This window comes from Elaeis guineensis, chromosome 14 (genome assembly GCF_000442705.2).
Source record: "Elaeis guineensis isolate ETL-2024a chromosome 14, EG11, whole genome shotgun sequence".
NCBI classification, from domain to species: domain Eukaryota; kingdom Viridiplantae; phylum Streptophyta; class Magnoliopsida; order Arecales; family Arecaceae; genus Elaeis; species Elaeis guineensis.
The window spans coordinates 49,453,748-49,475,994 of record NC_026006.2 but is presented as its reverse complement, the minus strand read 5'-3'; the positions used below and the strand labels follow the sequence as shown (position 1 = coordinate 49,475,994).

The 22,247-nt window shown below is 40.8% G+C and overlaps 1 protein-coding gene across 1 annotated transcript; it reads right to left on the bottom strand.

Annotated features, from left to right (window-relative positions):
• Nucleotides 1-19,358: 19,358 nt before the first annotated feature.
• LOC105057781 (uncharacterized) lies at nt 19,359-21,572 on the bottom strand. Its single transcript, XM_010940477.4, has one exon. It carries the CDS (start codon nt 21,382-21,384, stop codon nt 19,636-19,638), a length of 1,749 nt encoding a protein of 582 aa, XP_010938779.1. The 5' UTR covers nt 21,385-21,572; the 3' UTR covers nt 19,359-19,635.
• Nucleotides 21,573-22,247: the final 675 nt, after the last annotated feature.

The following is a 22,247-nucleotide window of genomic DNA, read 5'->3' as shown; positions in this document are numbered from 1 at the left end:
CTATATATAGAGGTTGCCCGACTGTGTCATCGACCAGACTTCATATTGCTCTACAATTAAGATGAGTTTTTACACTAGCTTATTTTATCCCTTACCTATTAGGTACCTATCAAAGGAATAACGAGAGGTTGCTATAGGAACCCTCGGCCTTTTCTTTCCCGTTCCACATCATCTAAGCAACAAGGGATTTGCTTGAGCATTATCAGTAGATTTTCTTTCCCTATTATATTTTTTTCTCTGCATCAATATACTGCCGCATTGCTGCCGGTGGATAGCAACCATCATCAACCAATGTTGCATCATTTGAAAAAGGATAGAAGAAGAAGTTGGGAGAGCGAATGAGGTGTGGATTGTATGGTTAGGGTGTTGCTGTCAGGATGGCAGCAAGATGTAGGGTAGAGAGTGGAATGCATTAGGAGAAGAGCACAAAGAGAAGGAAAAAGATTGAAATAAAAAGAATGGAATTGCAGCTTATGATGTCTGAAAAAAATGGTCACAAATAGGTGGATTTGTATGAGCTGGGGAAAGAAAAACATGGACCAGACCTTGGCCCAAAGTTTCTGCTTAATAAAAATGGGCTTGGACTGAGGATTGGGATTGGCCTAGGTATAGGTGAGGATGCGAAGAAAAAAAGATAAAATAAAATAGGCTGTAATTGGATCTATGTGGACTGGATCTCGATCTAGAGTTTTGAGTTGAGGCCCAAGCTCATGGCTTTCTGCTTGGGCCGAAGCTTGGGCCATCTCTTAGGCTGGCCGTTGGACCGAATGTCAGACGAGTTTGGATCAAGGTCCAAGGTTGGGATGAGCTCCAATGGGCTAGGGCAAGATAAAAATGGATTAGGCTTCGGTCCAAAATTTTAGTTAAAAAATTGAAGTTTTAGGTTGAGGCTTAGGCTGATGTTGGGGCTCGGAATAACTGAATCATCTAGACTAGTATGGACCAAAATTCGGCCCAACGAAGGTGGTCTTCAGGTTGGACCAGCAGCCCACTTATTGAGGGCCTGATAGCTATATATATTTTTTAAGGGGGAACAAGTGGTAGCTAGGGTTTGAGGGAAAGAAAGGGGGAAGAAATAAATAGCTGTCAGGGAAGAGAAGGTCCAGCATTGGTCTCGTTAGGGAAGCAAGGTGGTCATGCTCTAAAAATATCATCGGAGAGATAGAGTGTAAAGAAAATAAGAAAAAAATTTACCTGAGAGAGCTGATGAATGCAGGAGGTGGCAGTCGTGGTCGGATGGAGTCGTCGGCATGTTGGAATGTTCCTCTTCGAAGACCAAGCATATCCATGGAACCCAAGGAACATAGAATGGTGATGGCAATTAAAGAAAAAATTACACGAAGAATCTTAGAGGGAGGAAGGAGGTGGAGAAGAGAGTTAGATTACGGTTAATCTATTGGGATCTATGAAATAGGAGAAGCCCATTGAAACCTATGTCACCGGATGTAGATTTAAGAGGATCAGTGAAGAGAAGGTTTTGATGGAGAGAGAGGAGAGGTTGGGAAGAGAGAAGAGAAAGGGATTAGTCCAGCTTTGGTGGAGAAAGAGGAGAGGTTGGGAAGAAGGAAGAGAAGGGGATCGGTCGATGAGTGAGAGGAGAGGTTGGGAAGAGGGAGGAGAAGGGGATCGATTCAGTAAAAGAGAGAAAAAGTTGGGAAGAGGGAGGAGAAGAGGATTGGCTCAAATTTGCTGGACAAAGAGGAGAGTTTTAGGAAAGAAGACTCTAGAAGGTAGAAAATAATATGATAAAGAGGAGGAGAAAATAGAAAAAAGAAAAGGAAATGGATGATTTTTCAAAAAAAACCCGAATATGTATTTTTTCAGAAACCTCCCCACTTTGTATAAATATGTTTTGACCCCAAAAGAGCTAAAAATAAAGTTAGTAAATAAAAATAATATTTGATTATTTTATTTAGTGATTTTTTTTAGTAAGGTACAAAAAATTTGAATTAAAAATGTGATAGTCCAAGAAGAATCCCGACGATGAAAAATCCCCAAAGCCTATTGAATATCATGCATCTACCAAGATTAAGCTCTCAAAACCTCAAGGGACCAACTCACACCACCACAACTCGTACAAAATCACAATCGAAACCTAAGAAACCCCTTCGATCTCTCTCAAGTGTCCTCCTTCCCTACAAATCTCTGAAAAAAGAAAATAAAAACAAAATAAAAAGAAGCAAAAAGAAAAAAAAATTATCAATCTATGTGAGAAAATGTCATACCTTTCTATTTTTTCCATCTTTTCCTTTATTTTTGTTGATTAATTTCTATATTTTCCACCAATTTTTTCTTTATTTTTTCCATCATTGGGAGTTACAATGGGTGGGAGGCTTGGGGCGGCCGAATAGGGAAGTGTAAATGGTAAGACGAAGCTAGGATTTTATGTTGGGTACTTATATATAAGAGTCTAAAAGTTTAGTTGTATTATTAATTAGTTTATCCTTCATTTTTTCAATCTTTGGGAGTTTCAATCAGGTGGGAGGCTTAGGGCAACCAAATAAGGAAGCTTAAAATGTGGCTTAGATTTTGTGCTGGATATCTATATGCAAGATCCCAAGGGATTAGAAATCAAAAAATATCGATACTGAAGGTAAATCATTTGGTGGAAAAATAGTGCTTTTTGGTGGAGATTTTGACAGATACTTTCTATTGTTGTCGGAGAAAATACAATAGAAATAATTGATAGATCGATAAGTAGATCATATTTATGGTTGTATTATAAAATTTTTGTTTTAAAAAAAAATGAGGCTACTGGATAATCATCTAGATAAAGAATCTAGAATATCAATAGCTAATTTCAGTAAATAAATTTTGGATGTTAGTAATTGTAAAGTATCTAATATCAAACTTGAAGAAGAAGAAGAAACAAATTGGATAGAGACTCCAGAGGACTTGCTTTTAAGAATAGAAAAAGGTCATCTTCAATGTATTGCTTAAGCTATTTATTCTGATTTTTTAGAACATTAGGATGATCCAATCTATTTAAAGGAAAGCGCTTTTGTCACACATAGAAATGAGACTATCAATGAGATAAATATGCATATACTTTCTCTAAGGCCTGGTGAAGAAAAAATTATTAGGGCTCTGATACAATTTATAAAATGTCAACAGACACCTCTATCAAAAATGTTCTTTATCAGATGAAATTTTTAAAGAAACTAACTCTTTGAAATTTAGTAGTGTTCCATATCATAAACCAAAACTAAAAAAAAGTATGCCAATAATGTTGTTGCAAAATATTAATCAAAGAGCGAGATTATACAATGGTACCAGATTAATAATAGCACAATTGACTACAAGGGTGATCAAAGCGAAGGTTATGACTAGCAGTCATTTAGGTACTAAGATTTATATTCTACATATTATTGTATAAGTAACTGAAACAAAGTGTTTATTTAATTATAAAAAAAGATAATTTCTAATTAGACTTTGCGATGCCATGATGATTAATAAAAATCAAGATCAAACATTAAATATGGTTAGATTATATTTATCGAGATCGGTATTTTCTCATAATCAACTTTATATTACACTTTCATGAGCTAGATCACAACAGAGACTAAAAGTATTAATGAAAATGAATATTCGATGCATGATAATTATACCAAAAATATTATTTACGATGAAATTTTATATGAGCTACATTTAAATATATTTTTTTTATATGCATGAATATATTGTGGATTATTATTTTTCTTATTTTTTCAATTTTATAACTTTATTGAAGAATAATTTTATATATGTTTATTTAACATAACACTAAAAGAAATAGAGTATAATTTATTATCATAATTATCACCAGAAAAGCATAATTGAAAAATAAAAGTTAGGGTTGCAAGGATCTGAAATTCAGAAAATTCTAACATCAACAATCAATTATTGAGCACTGATTGTATTTTAGCTTATGAAAAGATTATAACAATAAGCTATAAATTTTATTTTTTTATATAAAACTATAATATCTTTGTATCTCTAATGAATTTACTCTATATAGGACACCATAATTCAAGCATCAATTCGAAAGAAAGATGCAATAAAGTTTAGAAGCCTATTATTCGAAAGAGTTATATTTTTTTAAAAAAAAATAATACTGCTCTAAATAAAAAAAATTAGACCTTCTGTTCATTAGTATATTATCTATATCAACAAATGGACAAGTATACATTTATTTGAAGATGACAGTAGCTGCATACTGCTACAAAAATTTAATTTCATTAATTTTGACAACCTATAATATAGAAATTATAACAACCTTTACTTAATAAGAATACAAAAAAAAATTTCTTCTTTTGTCCATTTATTCGAAAACATGAAACTTTATTATTTTATATATATAGTTGCTTTTTAGATATCATCGGTCATACTATTGCAATTGGATCTCTTGATCAAGTATACGTTGGATTAAAGTTAGTTTATAGAAGAAATTTAGAAATATAAAATCTAAGATAATTTTTATTAGTTAATTTTTTTTAGTTGTTGTTATATGAATAAATATTTGGCTATAATAACATAAAATATCTGTGATTATTTTATTTAATTATCACTAATCAAAGAATTTATACTACTTTTTGGACCAAATTTGCTAAAGAATTTGATCAAAATATCATTCACGAAAAAGAAAAAGAAGGCTCAGTTGTTATTATTTTTTTTATATGATTGCGAGGATGTATAGAGATAAATATTTTATTTAATAATTTTTATTTCAAATATTGATGTTAGAATTTTTAATAATATTTTTTTATTTTCTTTCAATAGACAAAATATGTTTATTAACATCTTCGACATCATGATACTATATTGATATGCAAATGATGGAAATAGCAAGTTATTGAAATAGGTTATGGCATTATATTTTTGAACTATAAATTCAATAGCTAGAAAAGATATTCTATGGTCTAAATATATCTATGCATACATGTATAGGATGATTGCACAAGTTGCTCCAATCGAGTTTAAAGAACCAAAGCAACGAGTTATTGCTAACTCATAGCAAGAAGTTGCCGTCAATATAAAATAATAAAAGAATTACTAAAATTGGATCCATATGATTTTTAGGTTTGATGTAATATTTTATTATTACTAATGACAATACTCATACACAATATTTTAAATTGTTTGATTGGTGATTGAAGGGATAAAATTTACATACAATGCAACTATAAAACTATCTGCATCTCTTACTGTATATGTATAAAATGATTACACAAGTTGCTCCAATCAAGTTTAAAAAATCGGAGCAACGAGATACTGTTAATCTGCAGCAAGAAGTTGCTTCAATCGAGTTTAAAAACTATCTTAAATTGTTTGATTTATGATTAAATGGGTAAAATTTACATACAATGCAACTATAAAAACTATCGACATCTCTTATGGTATATGTATAGGATGATTGCACAAATTGCTTCAATCGAGTTTAAAAAATCTGAGCAACGAGTTCTTGCTAGCCCACAGCAAGAAATTGTTGTCAATAAAAAATTAATAGAAGAATTACTAAAATTGGTTTCACATGATTTTTAGATTTGATGTAATGTTTCATTATTGCTAACGATAATACTAATACATAATATCTTAAATTGTTTGATTGATGATTGGGGGGTAAAATTTATATACAATATAACTATAAAACCTATCGATGTCTCTTATGATATGTATAGGATGATTGCACAAGTTGCTCCAATCGAGTTTAAAGAATTGAAGCAACAAGATATTGCTAATCTGCAGCAAAAAGTTATTGTCAATAAAAAAATAATAGAAGAATTATTAAAATAAGATCTGCATAATTTTTAGGTTTGATATAATGTTTCGTTATTGCTAATGACAATACTAATACATAATATTTTAAATTATTTAATTGGTGATTTAGGAGATAAAATTTATATGCAATGTAGCTATAAAAACTATCGACATCTTCTATGATTGATGGTACAAGACAAACTACAACTATAGAGTTGCAGTAAAAATTTATGGCGATATTTTTTGGTGTAATCAGTATGATAAAAATAATCAACCTCCAGTACCATGGTAAGATTATAAAATATTTTTAGTCTTATATATTATTTCTAGAAAAAAGGATAGATTTTTTGTTTAAAATTAATTATTACATATTTATTATTTGAAGGTACAAATTAAGCTGTATTGTGAAGATGGAATTGGTACAATAAATTCTATAATCTTTGAAAAATTGACCCAATAATTAATTAGTGTTCCAGCTGCTAATCTTATGATAGACACGAAATATGATATATTTAGTCTTCTGACTATCATCAAAAATATTATCAATCATATTTATGTTTTTTTGATTATATTTGGTTTCTAAAGTTTTAACGACAGCATTTATAATTTTAAGGTAATCAATATATTTTCAGAGACTAAATCTCAACTTGATAATTTATCAAAAGATCCTATAGTCAGTCCTTCTTTATCTCAATTTCAGCAAAAATTTATTATTTCAATACTTAAAAAATAGATTCATAATGAACTTTTTGAGAATTCAACTCCTTCAAAAAAAATTTTAAGTTCAACTCGGTAATTAAGATATTTTAGTTTCTAGTGTTTTTCTCTATTTTTCTATTTCACAATATCAACGAGTATGTGTATGTGTACGTGTGTGTGTGTGTGTGTGTGTGTGTGTCATTTTGTATTGTTTTTGCAGGGAATCACTAAGAGTATCACTCGACAAAAAATTATAATGGAGATAATTTATATTAGATCTTTTTTTAATTGATTATATGCTTCTTTTTTTATAAAATATTTTCAATTCAATAGTACTTTGATTTTTTTTTTTTTGATTACTAGCCTAGATGAAAAGCATATGAATGATGAAGATTAAAACAACAGTAAGTTAATTGATTTTTTAAATATTATATTTATCACTTAAAAAAAATATATTCATAGATTACTTAAAATATTTTTTATGATTGCAGTTGCATTTGATCGTATATTAGAAGCTATGGATTCTTCTATTTATTCTAGATTTTTTTAAAAAAAAATCCTACTATGTTGTGTAGGTTAAATGCTAATTAATAAGAAAGGGCATCAGACTTTACCCCTTCATTCTTTCTTTTATTGTTTTTGTTCTTTAACTTTCTCCGACTGGTCAACTTGGAGCAAGGAGATTTTTTAGCTATCCATCGAACAAAAAAAATATGGAGCAAGCACCAAAGAAACAAATATGGGGCTGGCTTCCTTTTTTACCATGGATCCTCTAGTGTCCATCTTAAAGCAATAGCTTAAAAGTCAAAAACTCTTACTAGTGAAGTCATCAGCTTATGATTTTTTTTTAGAAAAACACCATATTCTCTTTTTTTCTTATTTTTATAGTATATTTTATGGGTATATATTATATGATCAGATGATACACACTAAGTAAATTAATCATCAAACAAATCAATACACATCCATAGATAAATCAATATATAGATTCTAGAACATAAAAGTTCATATGTCCACGGCTAGGTGATATACACTTAATAAATTAGTTATCTAGTAATCTAATATATATTTTTAAGCAATTAATACATAGTTTTTGAAATATCATATTTGTTGGTGCAGAATTCCATCGAAATCGAAGTTGCTGGAGTCGAGAAGACCGTGGCCGCCGTCGGGACCTACAAGAAAAGTCTAAACCGGAGTTGGGAGTGCTCCGGCAAGACTCTCCAATGCTCAAGTCAGTACTCTGCTTCAATAGAAATGGAGTGCTCGAGCGAAAATTTTGGCAGAATTTCGAGATAGAATTTTTGAGCTTAGAAAAGAACGTATCTGGGGATCCTTATTTATAGACGGAGAGCGTAACTGACTGACAGCGACATCTGTAACCGTCTGGTAGTGGGCCGTTCAGAGCCGTGTGGAGTTTGTTACGGAGAGAGTGGCGTCAGAGGTCGTTCAGGGCCACGTGAAGCTTGTTGCGGAGAGTGGAGTGGTGTCCGTTATCGTGACTTGCCAGAGAGTGGTGGAGCTGCATGGAATTCATTGCAGAGAGTGGAGCAGGATGGCGGTTCTTGTCGTGGCTTGTCAGAGAGTGGTGGAGCCGCGTGGAATCCATTGCAGCGAGTGGAGCAATGTAGTGGCCCTTGTTGTGGCTTGTCAGAGAGTGGTGAAGCCGCATGGAATCCGTTGCAGCGAGTGGAGTAAGATAGTGGCCCTTGTCGTGGCTTGCCAGAGAGCTTGGATCCGTCGGCTGAAGCTCGACTGGGATGCCTGATGGAGCAGAATGGCCCTTTACATCATCGTTCTAGGAGAGGCTCGGATGTTCCGAGGTCGCTGACGAATCTACCATTGTCGGATGCTTCGGGCGCTGACGTTTCAGGTGGGAGTTACCTGCTGTAGGAGCTCGGATGGAGATTCTCTGTTGGCAAAGTCCGAAGAAGTCCGATTGCTAGAGAAGTCCGTCTGAGATTTATCTGATGCGGAAGCTCATTCAAAGATCGTCCATCGGGGAAGTCCAGTTTTATGAGAAGCCCGGTAGGAGGTCGGCCGGTGATGGACTTCGGATAGCACGGGGAGGCTCGGCAGACATCGAAGGCAATCGGCTATCGCAGGGACCCAGCTGCTGGGGACTCGTCCGAAACCCATCCGCCGGAGAAGTAGCTCGACTGAAGTCTATCTGTAATAGAAGTTCGGAGGAAATTCGTTTACAGTAGAGGCTTGAATGGAATTTACTTACAGTAGATGTCTGGGATAGATAGTCCGCTATAGGAGTTCGGAGTAGACCGTTCGTAGTAGAAGTTCGATTCTCGCGGGAGCTCGATTGAGATCCGAAAGGCGGTCGACCGTCGTGAAAACTTGGATGGAGTCTGGTTATCGTAGAAATCTCGCTGTTGGGGAAGCTCGAATGCAGACGAAGTTCAGAAAAATTTAAAAAATAGTTGGTTGCTGTAGAAGGTCGGCTAACAGTGGGGCCCAGAGGGCCTTTGGGATGGCCCAGTGGATGAGTGCAGAAGTTCATTGTCGGAGAAGTCCGAATGATCGAGGAGGTTTGGAGAGACGCCACACATAAGGTCAGGAGCCGGAAGAGCCCTGGAAGGATCGATCTTTTACAAACTTCAACCGGGGGGTATTTTAAACCCAACACCAGTCCCCCTACTTTTGAGTTCGGGTTCCGAATGAAGAAAGTACAGAGAAATTCTCACGACTGAAGCTGCTCTCCTCGATTTTTGTACTCGATGGTTGTCAGATATTTTGACGTTCGGCACGCTAGTATTGAAGCCTTTTCGAAAAAGATTTCTTCTTTTTGGAATTTTCATCGGAGCGCAGTCCTAGGTACGGTGCCATAATGGTTTTACTAATTGTCGGCCACCTCCAGCTGCTTGCCACGGTGAGTGGGCCATGCAGCGGTTACGGACTGGTCTGAAGAGTTATGCAGTCATTATTGCACCGAACCCCGTCGCCTACTTAAACCTGCCTCCTCCCTTCGGGGATCTCATTTTGCACAGGAGTTTCTTTGGTCTTTCCTTCCTGGTCTTAGGCATCCGTTGAGTCATCCTCATCTCTGTATCCCCGCATCCCTCAGACCAACTTGGGTTAGCCCCAAAACTTTCTCTGCTTCCGCGGCCCCGTTTATAGACTGTGTTGGTCTTCCTTCGTTGCGGATATGGGTGCGGACGCGACTCAGATGTTAGCCCAGAGTCTGAAAGCCCACGAGCAGGAAGGCACTGCAACTTTCGGGTTGGCGAAGAAGGTGAGGGTAGAAGAGACAGATCCGGTCGTGTTTCGCCTTGAGCGCCCAGAGCCCACGCTTATGGCACATCTTTGACCGCGAGTGCTTCCCGATGTGCGTCATCGTGAGGAGAAACCTGACCTCAGAAAGAAGGTCATGCCCGCCGTCACTGTGAGGGGGAACCTGACCTCAGAAAGAAGGTCATGTCCGCCGTCATCGTGAGGCAGTGGAAACCATGGCACGAAAAAGGTGGCGTCTACATGTACTTTGAAGATAATGCTGGAGTAATTGCTGATCCGAAAAGGGGGACTGAAAGAAGAAGCCAGGTACTTAAGGTAATTCTCGATGATGGACGGAGCTGGGAGTTCGAAGTCTGACGAAGCCGAGCCTCTTTAGAGCTATTTGTGTTGTTGTTTTTTTTTTTTTAAGACTTTGTAACGTGCACTTCGCCAATGAAATGAAAAGGGAATTTTCCGTTACCTCATCCCTTCTTCTCTTTTTTTTTGGCCTTCAAGGCTTTGTAATGTATACTTCACCAATGAGATGAAAATGAAATTGTTTATTACCTCGCCCATTCTGGTATTAACCGGTTGTTTATCGGACTCCTTTTGTCTTTTATCATGTTTGATGTCAATGCTGTTTGAGGATTTCTGGTCGTTGCTGTGTCGATTCGCCCTTAGGGACTGGAGATTTTTGTCAAGGGTATTCTCTCTCGTTGAGACGAGGTCTCTGGTGCCTTTGATGTAGTTCGTTTTTCACCTATCGTCGGTGTAGTTCGTCGCTTTTCCTTTTCGTCTTTCTTTTTCTTCTGTGTTCGAGTGAGGGTCTTCCCTCTACTCTTGATGGGGTCGTGAGAGTGTAGAGGAGTCATTGAGGAAGCTTTTCTCTTTGTCGATCAATCGAATCTTTATTTGCATCGAGACGAGGTCCTCCCCTTATTCCCGACAGTCGGTTTCAGCTCATGTTAGGACGAGATTCTCCTCCTGTTCCTAACAAGGCTGTGGGGGCACACAAGGGCCGTTGTGAAGGCCTCTCTCCCCATTCGATTTTTAAGAAATTGAGCCTTCGACTTTGCTCATGTTAGGACGAGGTTCTCCTCCTGTTCCTAACAAGGCTATGGGGGCACATAAGGGCCGTTGTAAGGGCCTCTCCCCCCATCCGGTCTTTAGAAAATCGGACCTTCGACTTGGCTCATGTTAGGATGAGGTTCTCCTCCTGTTCCTAACAAGGCTGTGGGGGCACATAAGAGCCGTTGTAAGGGCCTCTCCCTCCATCCGATCTTTAAAAAATCGAGCCTTCGACTTTACTCATGCTAGGATGAGGTTCTCCTCCTGTTCCTAACAAGGCTGTGGAGGCATATAAGGGCCGTTGTAAGTGCCTCTCCCCCCATCCGATCTTTAAGAAATTGAACCTTCGACTTTGCTCATATTAGGATGAGGTTCTCCTCCTATTCCTAACAAGGCTGTGGGGGCACATAAGGACCGTTGTAAGGGCCTCTTCTCCCATCCGATCTTTAGAAAATCGGGCCTTCGACTTTGCTCATGCTAGGATGAGGTTCTCCTCCTGTTCCTAACAAGGCTGTGGGGGCACATAAGGACCTTTGTAAGGGCCTCTCCCCCCATCCGATCTTTAAGAAATCGGGCCTTCAACTTTGCTCATGCTAGGACGAGGTTCTCCTCCTGTTCCTAACAAGGCTGTGGAGGTACATAAGGGCCGTTGCAAGGGCCTCTCCCCCCATCCGGTCTTTAAGAAATCGGACCTTCGACTTTGCTCGTGTTAGGACGAGGTTCTCCTCCTGTTCCTAACGTGCTTAATTCCGTTTGTATGGGGGAGTTATCTCCTGTCGTTATAAGCTCATACCAAAAGAAAAAATGCAAGAATATTAAAAAAAATTTTATTCAGGGCAAAGTTGTCGGTAATACATTTGTAGATTTTTCGAACCCTATAGCCGCGGAAGGTCTGCTCCCCATCGGGATCACCCTAAGATGGAGTTGATAATCCCAATCGGAGGCCGATCTTCAGGCTGTTCCTCCCTCCTTGACGGTTCCGGCTGCGGCAGGGCCCTAGGCCGATCTTCCTTTCCTTCAGGTCGGCGTCAAATGAATCTGTCGAGCCGACCTCGTCTAATGAGCTTCTCGATCTCGTCTCAGAGCTGAATACACTCCTCCGTGTCGTGGCCGTGGTCACGATGATAGAGGTAGAATTTGTTTGGGTTGTGCTTCCCAGGATGCGAGCACATCCTCTCTGGCCTTGGGAGCTGCTCCCTAACCTCCATCAGCACTTGAGCTTTCAAGGTGTTGAGAGGGGCGTAGCTGTGAAACCTTCCAAGAGGAGAGCCTCGCCGAACTCGACGGTCTGGGCTTCTCTGCTTACGAGCTCGGGGAGGAGTCCGGATGCGCCTATGTCCGGGACGAGTTCGAGAACATGACCGAGCTTCACTCGGCCCTTTTTCAATTGCGGACTTACTTGAGTCTCCCACCTGTCGCTCTCTCGTGGTCTCCTCATCCTTCATCTTGAAGGCTTCTTCTGCTCGGGCATATCCTTCGGCCCGAGCCAGCAAATCGGCAAAATCTCTGAGGTACTTCTTTTCCAAAGAGAACAGAAGGTCGTTCTTCTGAAGGCCGCCTTTCAGAGCGGCCATCGCGATCGATTGGTCCAAGTCCAGACCTCCAACACAGTGACATTGAAACGATTGACGTAAGCCCGAATGGATTCTCCCTCCCTTTGCTTGATGTTGATGAGGGACTCCGAACCTCTCCGGAGACGCCGGCTGCTAATAAAATGAGCCGCAAACTGGTGGCTCATCTGGTCAAAGAAAAAGATGGTACCCGGCTTCAACGTCGAATACCAGTTCCTTGCTGCTCCCTTCAGGGTGGATGGAAAAGCTCGGCACAGAATGGCGTCTGGCGCGCCATGGAGCAGCATCATTGTCCGGAAGACCTCCAGGTGGTCAACCGGATCCGAGGTCCCGTCATAGCTTTCGAATTGGGGGAGCTTGAAGTTAGGCGGGATCGATTTCTGCATGATCATTTGAGAGAAAGGTGGGTCAGTACAGATGTCCTCACCATAAGTAGGGAGAGCATGGCGGAGTTCTTCGATCCGTCGGTTCATCTCCTAGAGCCTTCGATCCAGGAAGTCCTCTCGACTGCGGGTCTGGAGGGTCTTTGGACAGAATGGAGGTAGAGATCCTCCGGAAGTAGAATCATGATCGGACTGAGGGCTCTCCACCCTCGGATTTATCTTTACAGGAAAGACGGGGCGACTGGCCCAAGTGGCCCGCCCTACTGCCAGATTTTGGAATTCTGGCGACGTTCTCTCCAACCGCACTGACGCTTGTGGCTGTTGTTGCTGTTGCATGGCCTGCACTGCTTCAGTGAGGCCTCTGACCTGCTGAACCAGCAAGTCGAATTGCTCCACGCCGACCGTCATTGTCGGAGGAGGAGGGAGAGCCTGGAAAATTAGAGGTGAGGTCGGAGCCTGAGACTGGCCGCGGAGGTCGTGGATCGTCTGGTGGATGCTTTGCGGGGAGGCATCGGGTGAAGATCTAGTAGGAGAAGGAGAAGAGGATGTCGGAGAAGATGATCGAAATCAATTCCGTTGAGCACTCCTTTAAGAACAAAGATACTGCGAAGACACAGCCACCCTTCCTCTAGCGCCAATTCTGTTGGTGCAAAATTCCACTGAAGCTGGAGTTGCTGGAGTCGAGAAGACCGTGGCCACCATCGGGACCTGCAAGGGAAGTCTAAATCGAAGTTGGGGGTGCTCCGGCAAGACTCTCTGATGCTCAAGTCAGTACTCTACTTCAACAGAAATGGAGTGCTCGAGCAGAAATTTTGGCAGAGTTTCGAGATAGAGTTTTTGAGCTTAGAAAAGAACGTATCTGAGGATCCTTATTTATAGATAGAGAGCGTAACTGACTGACAGCGATGTCTGTAACCATCTGATAGTGGGTCGTTCAGAGCCGTGTGGAGTTTGTTACGGAGAGTAGTGGCGTCAGAGGTCGTTCAGGGCCACGTGGAGCTTGTTGCGGAGAGTGGAGTGGTATCCATTATCGTGACTTGCCAGAGAGTGGTGGAGCTGCATGGAATCCATTGCAGAGAGTGGAGCAGGGTGGCGGTTCTTGTCGTGGCTTGTCAGAGAGTGGTGGAGCCGCGTGAAATCCATTGCATTGAGTGGAGCAAGGTAGTGGCCCTTGTTGTGGCTTGTCAGAGAGTGGTGGAGCCGCATGAAATCCGTTGCAGCGAGTGGAGTAAGGTAGTGGCCCTTGTCATGGCTTGCCAGAGAGCTTGGATCTGTCGGCTGAAGCTCGGCTGGGATGCCTGATGGAGCAGAATGGCCCTTTACATCATCGTTCTAGGAGAGGCTCGGATGTTCTGAGGTCGCTGACGAATCTACTGTTGTCGGACGCTTCGGGCACTGACGTTTCAGGCGGAAGTTACTTGCTGTAGGAGCTCGGATGGAGATTCTTTGTTGGCGAAGTCCAGGGAAGTTCGATTGCTAGAGAAGTCCGTCTGGAATTTATCTGATGCGGAAGCTCATCCGAAGATCGTCTGTCGGGGAAGTTCGATTTTATGAGAAGCCTGGTAGGAGGTCGGCTGGCGATGGACTTCGGATAGCGCTGGGGAGGCTCGGCAGACATCGGAGGCAATCGGCTATCGCAGGGACCCAGCTGCTGGGGGCTCGTCCGGAACCCATCCGCCGGAGAAGTAGCTCGACTGAAGTCTACCTGTAATAGAAGTTCGGAGAAAATTCATTTACAGTAGAGGCTTGAATGAAATTTGCTTACAGTAGATGTCTGGGATAGACAGCCCGCTGTAGGAGTTAGGAATAGACCGTTCGTAGTAGAAGTTCAGCTCTTGCGGGAGCTCGATTGGGATTCGGAAGGTGGTCGATCACCGTGAAAACTTGGATGGAGTCTGGTTACCACAGAAATCTCACTGTCGGGGAAGCTCGGATGCAGACGAAATCCGGAAGAAATTTGAAAAATAGTTGGTTGCTGTAGAAGGTCGGCTAATAATGGGGTCCAGAGGGCCTTTGGGGTGGCCCAGTGGATGAGTGCAGAAGTTCATTGTCGGAGAAGTCCGGACGATCGAGGTGGTTCGGAGAGACGCCACACATAAGGTCGGGAGCCGGAAGAGCCCTGGAAGGATCGGTCTTTTACAAACTTCGGCCGGAGGGTATTTTATACCCAACAATATTCATTGGTATACATTATATGACTGAATGGTGCATACTCATAATTTTTTAATATATACTGTAAGCTTCTTTGATATATATTAGCAATAATCTAATACACACTTAATACTGATCCAATGCATACCTCCAAATAAAAAGTATGTTTTAAAAATTATATATTAATCTACCTAGAGGTATATATTAGATTGTTGCTAGGTGTGTATCAAAGTAGCTTGAGAAATATATTAAGAAGTTAACAAATGTATATTATCTAGCTATATAATGTGTACTTGTGAACTTAATGTACTGAAAACTATGTATCAATTAACTTATAGGTGTATATTAGATTAATGTTAAATAGCTCATAAACAAAATGTGTATATATCATCTAGTAATATACTGTATACTGGTGAACATCATATTCTAAAAACTATGTATCGATTTATCTAAATATACATATTAACTTGCTAGATGACTAATTTGCTTGAAATGTATTGGCTTGCAAGATCACCAATTTGCTTAGTGTATATTACCTAGCCATTTGTTATGTATCGATAAAAAGCATATTTTAAAAATGAAGAAAATAAGGATGCCACATGTGATTTCTTTTTTATTATTTTATCATGAGACTAACGGTTATTAATAGAAGAAGTCTCAAATTTTTGAGTTTCTACTTCAAGATGAGCACCAGATAAAATATGGCAAAATAGGAAGTCTGCCTCATATTTCCTTCTCTGGTGAACGCCCCATATGATTTTTGTTCTTACCCACCCTAGCCCTCTCCAACCATCACTTCTACCTACCAGCCTTAGCCTCCATGAGTTAGAATACACACTTTATATAAAATATTTGATGAATGACAAGTTAATGATTTCAAAACCATTGTACATCTTTTGGATTGAGAATATATGCAATTAAATATGATCTACACTATAAAAGCCATGTAGAAACTAGATTCAAACATTTTAGTGCTCTCTAACCTATACATCAAGGGTATAAAAAAAAAAGAAATATTATTATATAGAGCGAAGGTACATGATAAGGCTTACAAATTGAAAATCCATTTTATTAATCATCATCTACACATTTTGATTTACAAGCAAGTATCAATTCATTATTGGTAATGCGATCATATTAAAATATCGCATCATACTATTAAACTAGTCATTTTTATATTGATTTGACTCTTAGGTTAGAGATGATAAAAAAAAATATCAATATTGATTTCTAAGCGTTGTTTATAATGTAAATATACATATAAGTCCACATGTGAATAGATAAAAGTTTTTGTATCCACCCCCAAATTCATATTAATAGTCAAAAAATCTTAAATCTAAACCATTGGATGTGATTTAGATAAGACTTAAAATAAGTATGTACAAAAAATTATATATTTTAGAGAACTCAAGTCAATGGATTGAGCCATATTAAATATATAGTTATAACGGTAAGATATGGTGTGGTAATTTTGAAGTTACTTGATACAGAAACCAACAGTCTAGAAAATATATTATCCTTTTTGTAAGTAAGCATATTAGCCTTTCTAAATACAACCAATGATTTGAAATTTAACTTTTTTGATAATCAATAATAAATTCAATAGTGGGTGCAAAGCTTAAACTTTATTCTTTGTGTTATAACCATACCCTACATATACATCTATACCATACATACATACATATATATACACGCACGCGCGTGCGTGCATGCGCACACACACACACATAAAACTCACGTGTATATACATATTATTATATTCATATATGTCCACATGCATATATTATTATATGTAATAATAGCTATGTTTCTTTATTTATAAAGAGTTTTAACACCTAAGATAAGAGAGAAAAGCTAGCTACGTTGGTATCATTATCAATTTTTTTAAAAAAATAAATTTTAAAATAGAAATTATATTTACAATTCTTCTTCAGATTTTTAATAATAGAAAATGTGATTGGTTCACTCTTTTTTTGTAAATGAGAACTAGCAATGTAGCCAAAGATAAGGGAGATGGAGAGGGAATAGGGCTAGTGATGTGACCTGAGATGAGAGAGAACTTGATGTTTGAAGAGGTGGCGGGAGTGGCAAAGGGAGAGGGAGGGAGGATGAAGCTGGCAACATGACTAGGGGTGAGGGAAAGCTTGATGTTGAGAGGAGATGCAGCCGAGAGAGTCGCAGACGAATAAAGAGGCGGAATAGGACCAGCAATGTGGTCAGAAATAAGGAAAAGCTTGATATCAGATGAAGAAATAACTCAGAGAGTGATAGAGAGAGGATAAGTGAGGATGAGTTCGCTGATACGGTCAGGGATGAGCGAGAGTTCATTTAGCTTCGAGTGGAGAGACAGTAAGCAAGGCTTAAAATGTTAGTGCGGTTGTGCGGGGTGACAAAGTCGATGTCAAGATCAGGTGGAAGAAGAGGAGTTGGGAGGATAGGAAGAAAAATTCACTTTGATAAAAGTTGAAGTGAAAATTGTTTACTTCTATATTTTCCTGCAATAATGAGACTTGTTTAAAAGAATGCAAAGAGAATAAACAAACATATTTTCTATATTGGATTCCATATTCTAGTTTAAAAAGGCAAAATAAGAACCACCAAATAGGGCTTTAGATAAAACTTGCTCTCTTATTTTAGTGGGGAAAAAAGCTATTAAACATCTATTTTCTATGGGTACTTCTTGCTGCTCCCCTTATTCATTTTCTTAAATTTGGAGTGTTTTGCTATTCACTGCCCATATGCATTGCATGTGCAGATTTCTACTATAAATAATCTGACAAATATATTCTCATTTTTGGTAGGTACACTTCATTTTGATTACAGAGAGATCGAGAAAGGTGTATGAATAAAACTCGATGGTCATGACCCTTAGTTGGTCCCTTCTAGATCCAAACTTGAAGGGCAGAATTCAAAGATATTTCTCACAAGAAACAAAAATAGAAAGACAGAGAAAGAGACTGGTTATGCAATTATTAAGCACATATATATGTACAGATATATGGCACATCCAATGCTTATCTGCCCCATTTAATTCCATGTGCGTTTCTTTCTCTTTCTTTGTCATTTTTTAGTGAATACAAAGATGTTTATTTATCATAGATAGGTGCAAATATTTTATCATTATAATGCAAACTCAAGGTTTGGATTCAACCCTCCCCGTTTGACGCCACCTTATTTCTTTCTTCCTTTTCCTCTTTCCTTGCCCGTCCCCGTCCGTGGAAAAGGAGAACAAATTCTAGTATAAGAAAAGGAAAAAGAAAAAAAAAAAAGAACCAAAACAAAATTAGTATGAGAAAGGACAAGATACAAACCAAAATAGTCGTGTGAAGACTAATAACTTGGAGGTGCTAAATTCTAGTATAAGAGAAGGCAAAAAAAAAAAAAATCTAGTATAAGAAAAAAGAGAAGATACAAACCACTTGGAGACCAATGACATGGGGGTGGAAAATGAAAAAAAGAAAAAAAGAAAAGAAAAAGATTGAGGTTTGAGCTAAAGTCCCCAGTGTTTGCATGATAGTAGATCAGGAATTGGCACAGAGGCATATGTGGAATGACTCGGGATCCCAAAGTTAATGGGTCTGGTTGGGCCTAAGCCAGAAACCAGTTTTAGCCTGCTCTGACCCGTCAGACCTGGACCTGGGCTAATCGACCGTAGCCTTAGCAGAATGGGCCAGGCTTGAACCAGACCGGGAGTCAAATGAGGCCACACAGGAGAGCAGACGAAAGATGAGGCCAATGAGGAGGGGAGGCTGAGATGGCTTGGGTTGATGGACACAGTAAGTCTGGAGGCAAATTGATTCATGGTTCTCACTATGACTGTCATTTTACGATTCATCTACCACCAATCATTTTCACACTGTTGCATTTAAGTCTTATACATGTGTCTTGTTATTACATTGAGCTGTTCCCTGTCTTACACAACTCATACATGAATTGAGCTTTAAAAGTCATTGGCCATCAAAACTAAGGATGTAATTAAAAGCTTAATCTGAAAGAAGATGTCCAACTTTAATTTTGTTCAGCTATATATATCACTTTACAGAGAAATTTCTCTACAAGTAATTACTTACATTGTCTCACCTGCTCACATTTACCATTAACATTTTGCAGGTAGCAAAAGTTGAGAGTAGGACTGTTGGCCAGTTGGTAAAGATAGTGGTTTTTTAATGTTAACACCGGCATAGGACTGTGGATTGACATTTATTTCTCAACTAGAAGAAGACGTCTTCAAAGTGGATGAATTGTTGACAATAATGTTTTTCACATGCTTAAACAGTGAAGACTTTGGCATGAATATGGGATAGTTTGATGCCACCAATTTATGTTGATCCCTTTTGACATCAGTACGTCCAGCTTATCCATCAAGATGATGTAGCTCTCAAGCATGTTGGTCCCCATCACACGTTCTAAGGTAAAAAAAAGAAAAGAAATTAACTGCAATCATAATAGAAACTAGAAGGTGCAGACTCCTCATTGTCTTATGATTATATTCTTATTTTGAAATCATAAAGTTTTTCCAAAACATAAATACATCCACCTCTGCCATCATTACTCCAAAACAAAATCTCTGTAACAACTACAAAATCCTCTTGGTGATATCATCAATAATCTACAAGTAACGAGCCAAAATGAATACATGAATACAACTCTTCAATTATACATAAATATATATTATCAGATCAAATTCCTCTCAGTCTTCTATATGAAACAATCCCAAGTGCAGCTTGGAGTTCCATCCATGGCCTCTTCTGGCCTCACCCCTCATTTCGAGAGCTAACAACCATCCAAATGGGCACCACGGCCGGTCACCCATGGCAGATGGCATTAAGTAGCACATGAGCCAGCATCAAGTCCACAAAGTACTGATGGCCGACCTCCCCGTCCCTCCACCGGGCTTTCGCCGGCGGCCGGCCGTAATGCACCCCGTCATTGCACCGGTTGTCGTAGTGCCACGGGAACGTCATATCGAACTCGTCAATCACACCGCCGGTAACCAACCCTCGCTCCACCAACTTCTCCACCATCACGCCGTTGAAAGCCTCCATCTTGCTCGGATTGAACGCGAGATCCCTCGCGTACCCTCCCGTCGCGATCGTCGTCCGGTAGAACAGCTTCGGCGCCGCCCCATTCCCCTTCTCCCTCGCATGCCTCATCACCTCCTCCCAAAACCTCGCCGCGTACTCCGCCCCCTCGGCCGCGAATCTCTGGAGACTCTTCCAGTAGACCCCGTCGTGCAAACCCGAGTTTAATACCATCACATCTGGAGCTCGATCTTCCGAGAAGTAATTCCACAGCAGTTGCCGGAATCTCTCATCCCTAAGCGATTGCAACCCCATGTAGTTTAAGGATTCGTTCCAATGCCCGTTAAAGACGCTGGTGATCCTCACACTCTGCGAGTTGTTGCTAGGGTTTCGGAATTTCGCATCGAATCGCCGCGGAACCGAGGGGATTTCCGTCAATCCGAGCACGAAATTGAGTAGATTCCGAAGGGTATCGACGTGGTTGGAGTCGCCCCAGAAGAAGAGCCATTTGTTTTGGAGGCATTTCCAGGCCGATTCCTGGGTGAAGATCCGGAAGGAGCAGTGGGCGGAGTAGACCCAGCCGTTGCTCTCCAGCGCGGCCAGAGGGCCGTCGCACCACGGCGGCTGGCAGGGGAAACTGTGGCCGAGGCAGCGGTACCGGCCGTCGTTGTCCACCCGGCATTTCTCGTTCTTGCCGTGCCGAGTCCACCGGCCGGACCAAATCTTGCGGGAGAAATCCGCGCTGCTGCAGATTCGAAGATCCGGCAAGGAGGCATTGCTCTTCAAGAACTTGATCTGGAAGCTTCTCAGCTCTCGTCGGAACTTGAACCGCTCCGGCGAGTATTTGAGCCCCTCGAAGCTGCGGAAGAGGAGGACGATGCGGAGGTTGTAGTCGCCGGCGAACTGGGGGTGGACCTGGAGCTTGAAGGTATAGGAGCCGTTGCCGTGGTCGACGATGGGCGGGCGGGACTTCCAGGAGGTGCCGGAAAGGTCGGTCTCGAAGTAATCCCCTCCGAGGCACCGGTACCGACCGGCGTCGTCCAGCGCCGAGATCGCGAACTCGTGGATCTCCCCGGCGGGTAGTTCGATGGGGCGAGCGCCATCGAGGGCGGGGACGGAGATGTTGGCGGTGCGGGAGTCGCGGCAGAGCTCGCCACCGGGTGCGCGCCAGCGGGAGAGGAGAGTGGAGGTGAAGTTCCCCAGCATCGTGACGGAGAGCCAGCTCACGTTATGACCGGTGGCGGCGGAGGTCGGTTCCGGAGCTGGTGAAGGAGGCGGGGCGTTGGCGGCGGCGGCGGCGGCGGCGGCGGCGGCGGCGGCGGAGGTGGCGGCGGGGGAATAAATGGAGGCGGAGTAGGAGCCGAGGTAGTAGCGGAGGTGGAGGGGGGGAGGCGGGGCACGACCGGCTACGACGGAGAGGTCGATGACCGTCCACAAGAGAAGGGCGGAGAGGAGCGCGGCGGTGAGGAGTTTGTGGGGAAGCGACCGGCCGCCGGTGGCGGCGGTCTTGTCGTCGGAGTTGTGTGCTGACATTATTGGGAAGCGAGAAAGATCACGCAAGGAATGGGTGGGTTTTAAAAGCCGAAGAACACGCGTCTTTGATTCGACGGAGGTAACATGGGAAGTAATCTTTCTTTAATAATTTGATATCGGAATTAAGTGGTGATGATATAACGGGAGTTTCGGAGGGGAAAGTGGAGAAAAAAAAGGTAACAGGTTGTTAGGGTTATTAGTTCTGTCGCTGGTTTTATTTGTTGGATTAACGCGGCGGTGGAGGTTTGTCGGCAGGTGATGGAAATTGGAAGATAGCATGGAAATGATCGACGGTTGATGTATTTGAGCTGGGAATTGGGACGCGGAGGGGTGGCCGAATCTTGGGCACCGTCCATTGCTTGCCTGTTGATTGGAAGTTTGTTCGTTAATGTTTAAAAAAGATGGCTCTAGTTGTATTAAAAAAGCTAGCTAGAAAAAGTAAGGGTGGGTTTGGAACTTAGCCGGTGGGTGACTTGTTTTTATCTAAATTTATTTTTTTTGGTAAGATGATGGGGCCAACGAACGAATTTAGTGGTCCAGCAAGAGACAGGCCGCAGTCTGGATTTCCTCCGCATTAAAAAGTGTGCCGAGATAGGCGTTAAAAATACAACTAGAAGTCTCTTAAGGACATGGATGTTGAATAACAGGCATTTGATTTGATGACCGTCCATTTTCCTAATGAGGGTTAGAGCTGTCAGTGTAAAAAATGTTGTAGTTATGGATGATAGATGAGCCTGCTAAAGTTAATTCAGAAGACAATCACTGAATCGCTTTTGGTAAAAGTGAAACAGCATCGCAGATTCGGCAGCTCCTACGCTGCTTCTAAGCTAGATGATAGGATAGTGAGCGGGTAGGCAGCTTTA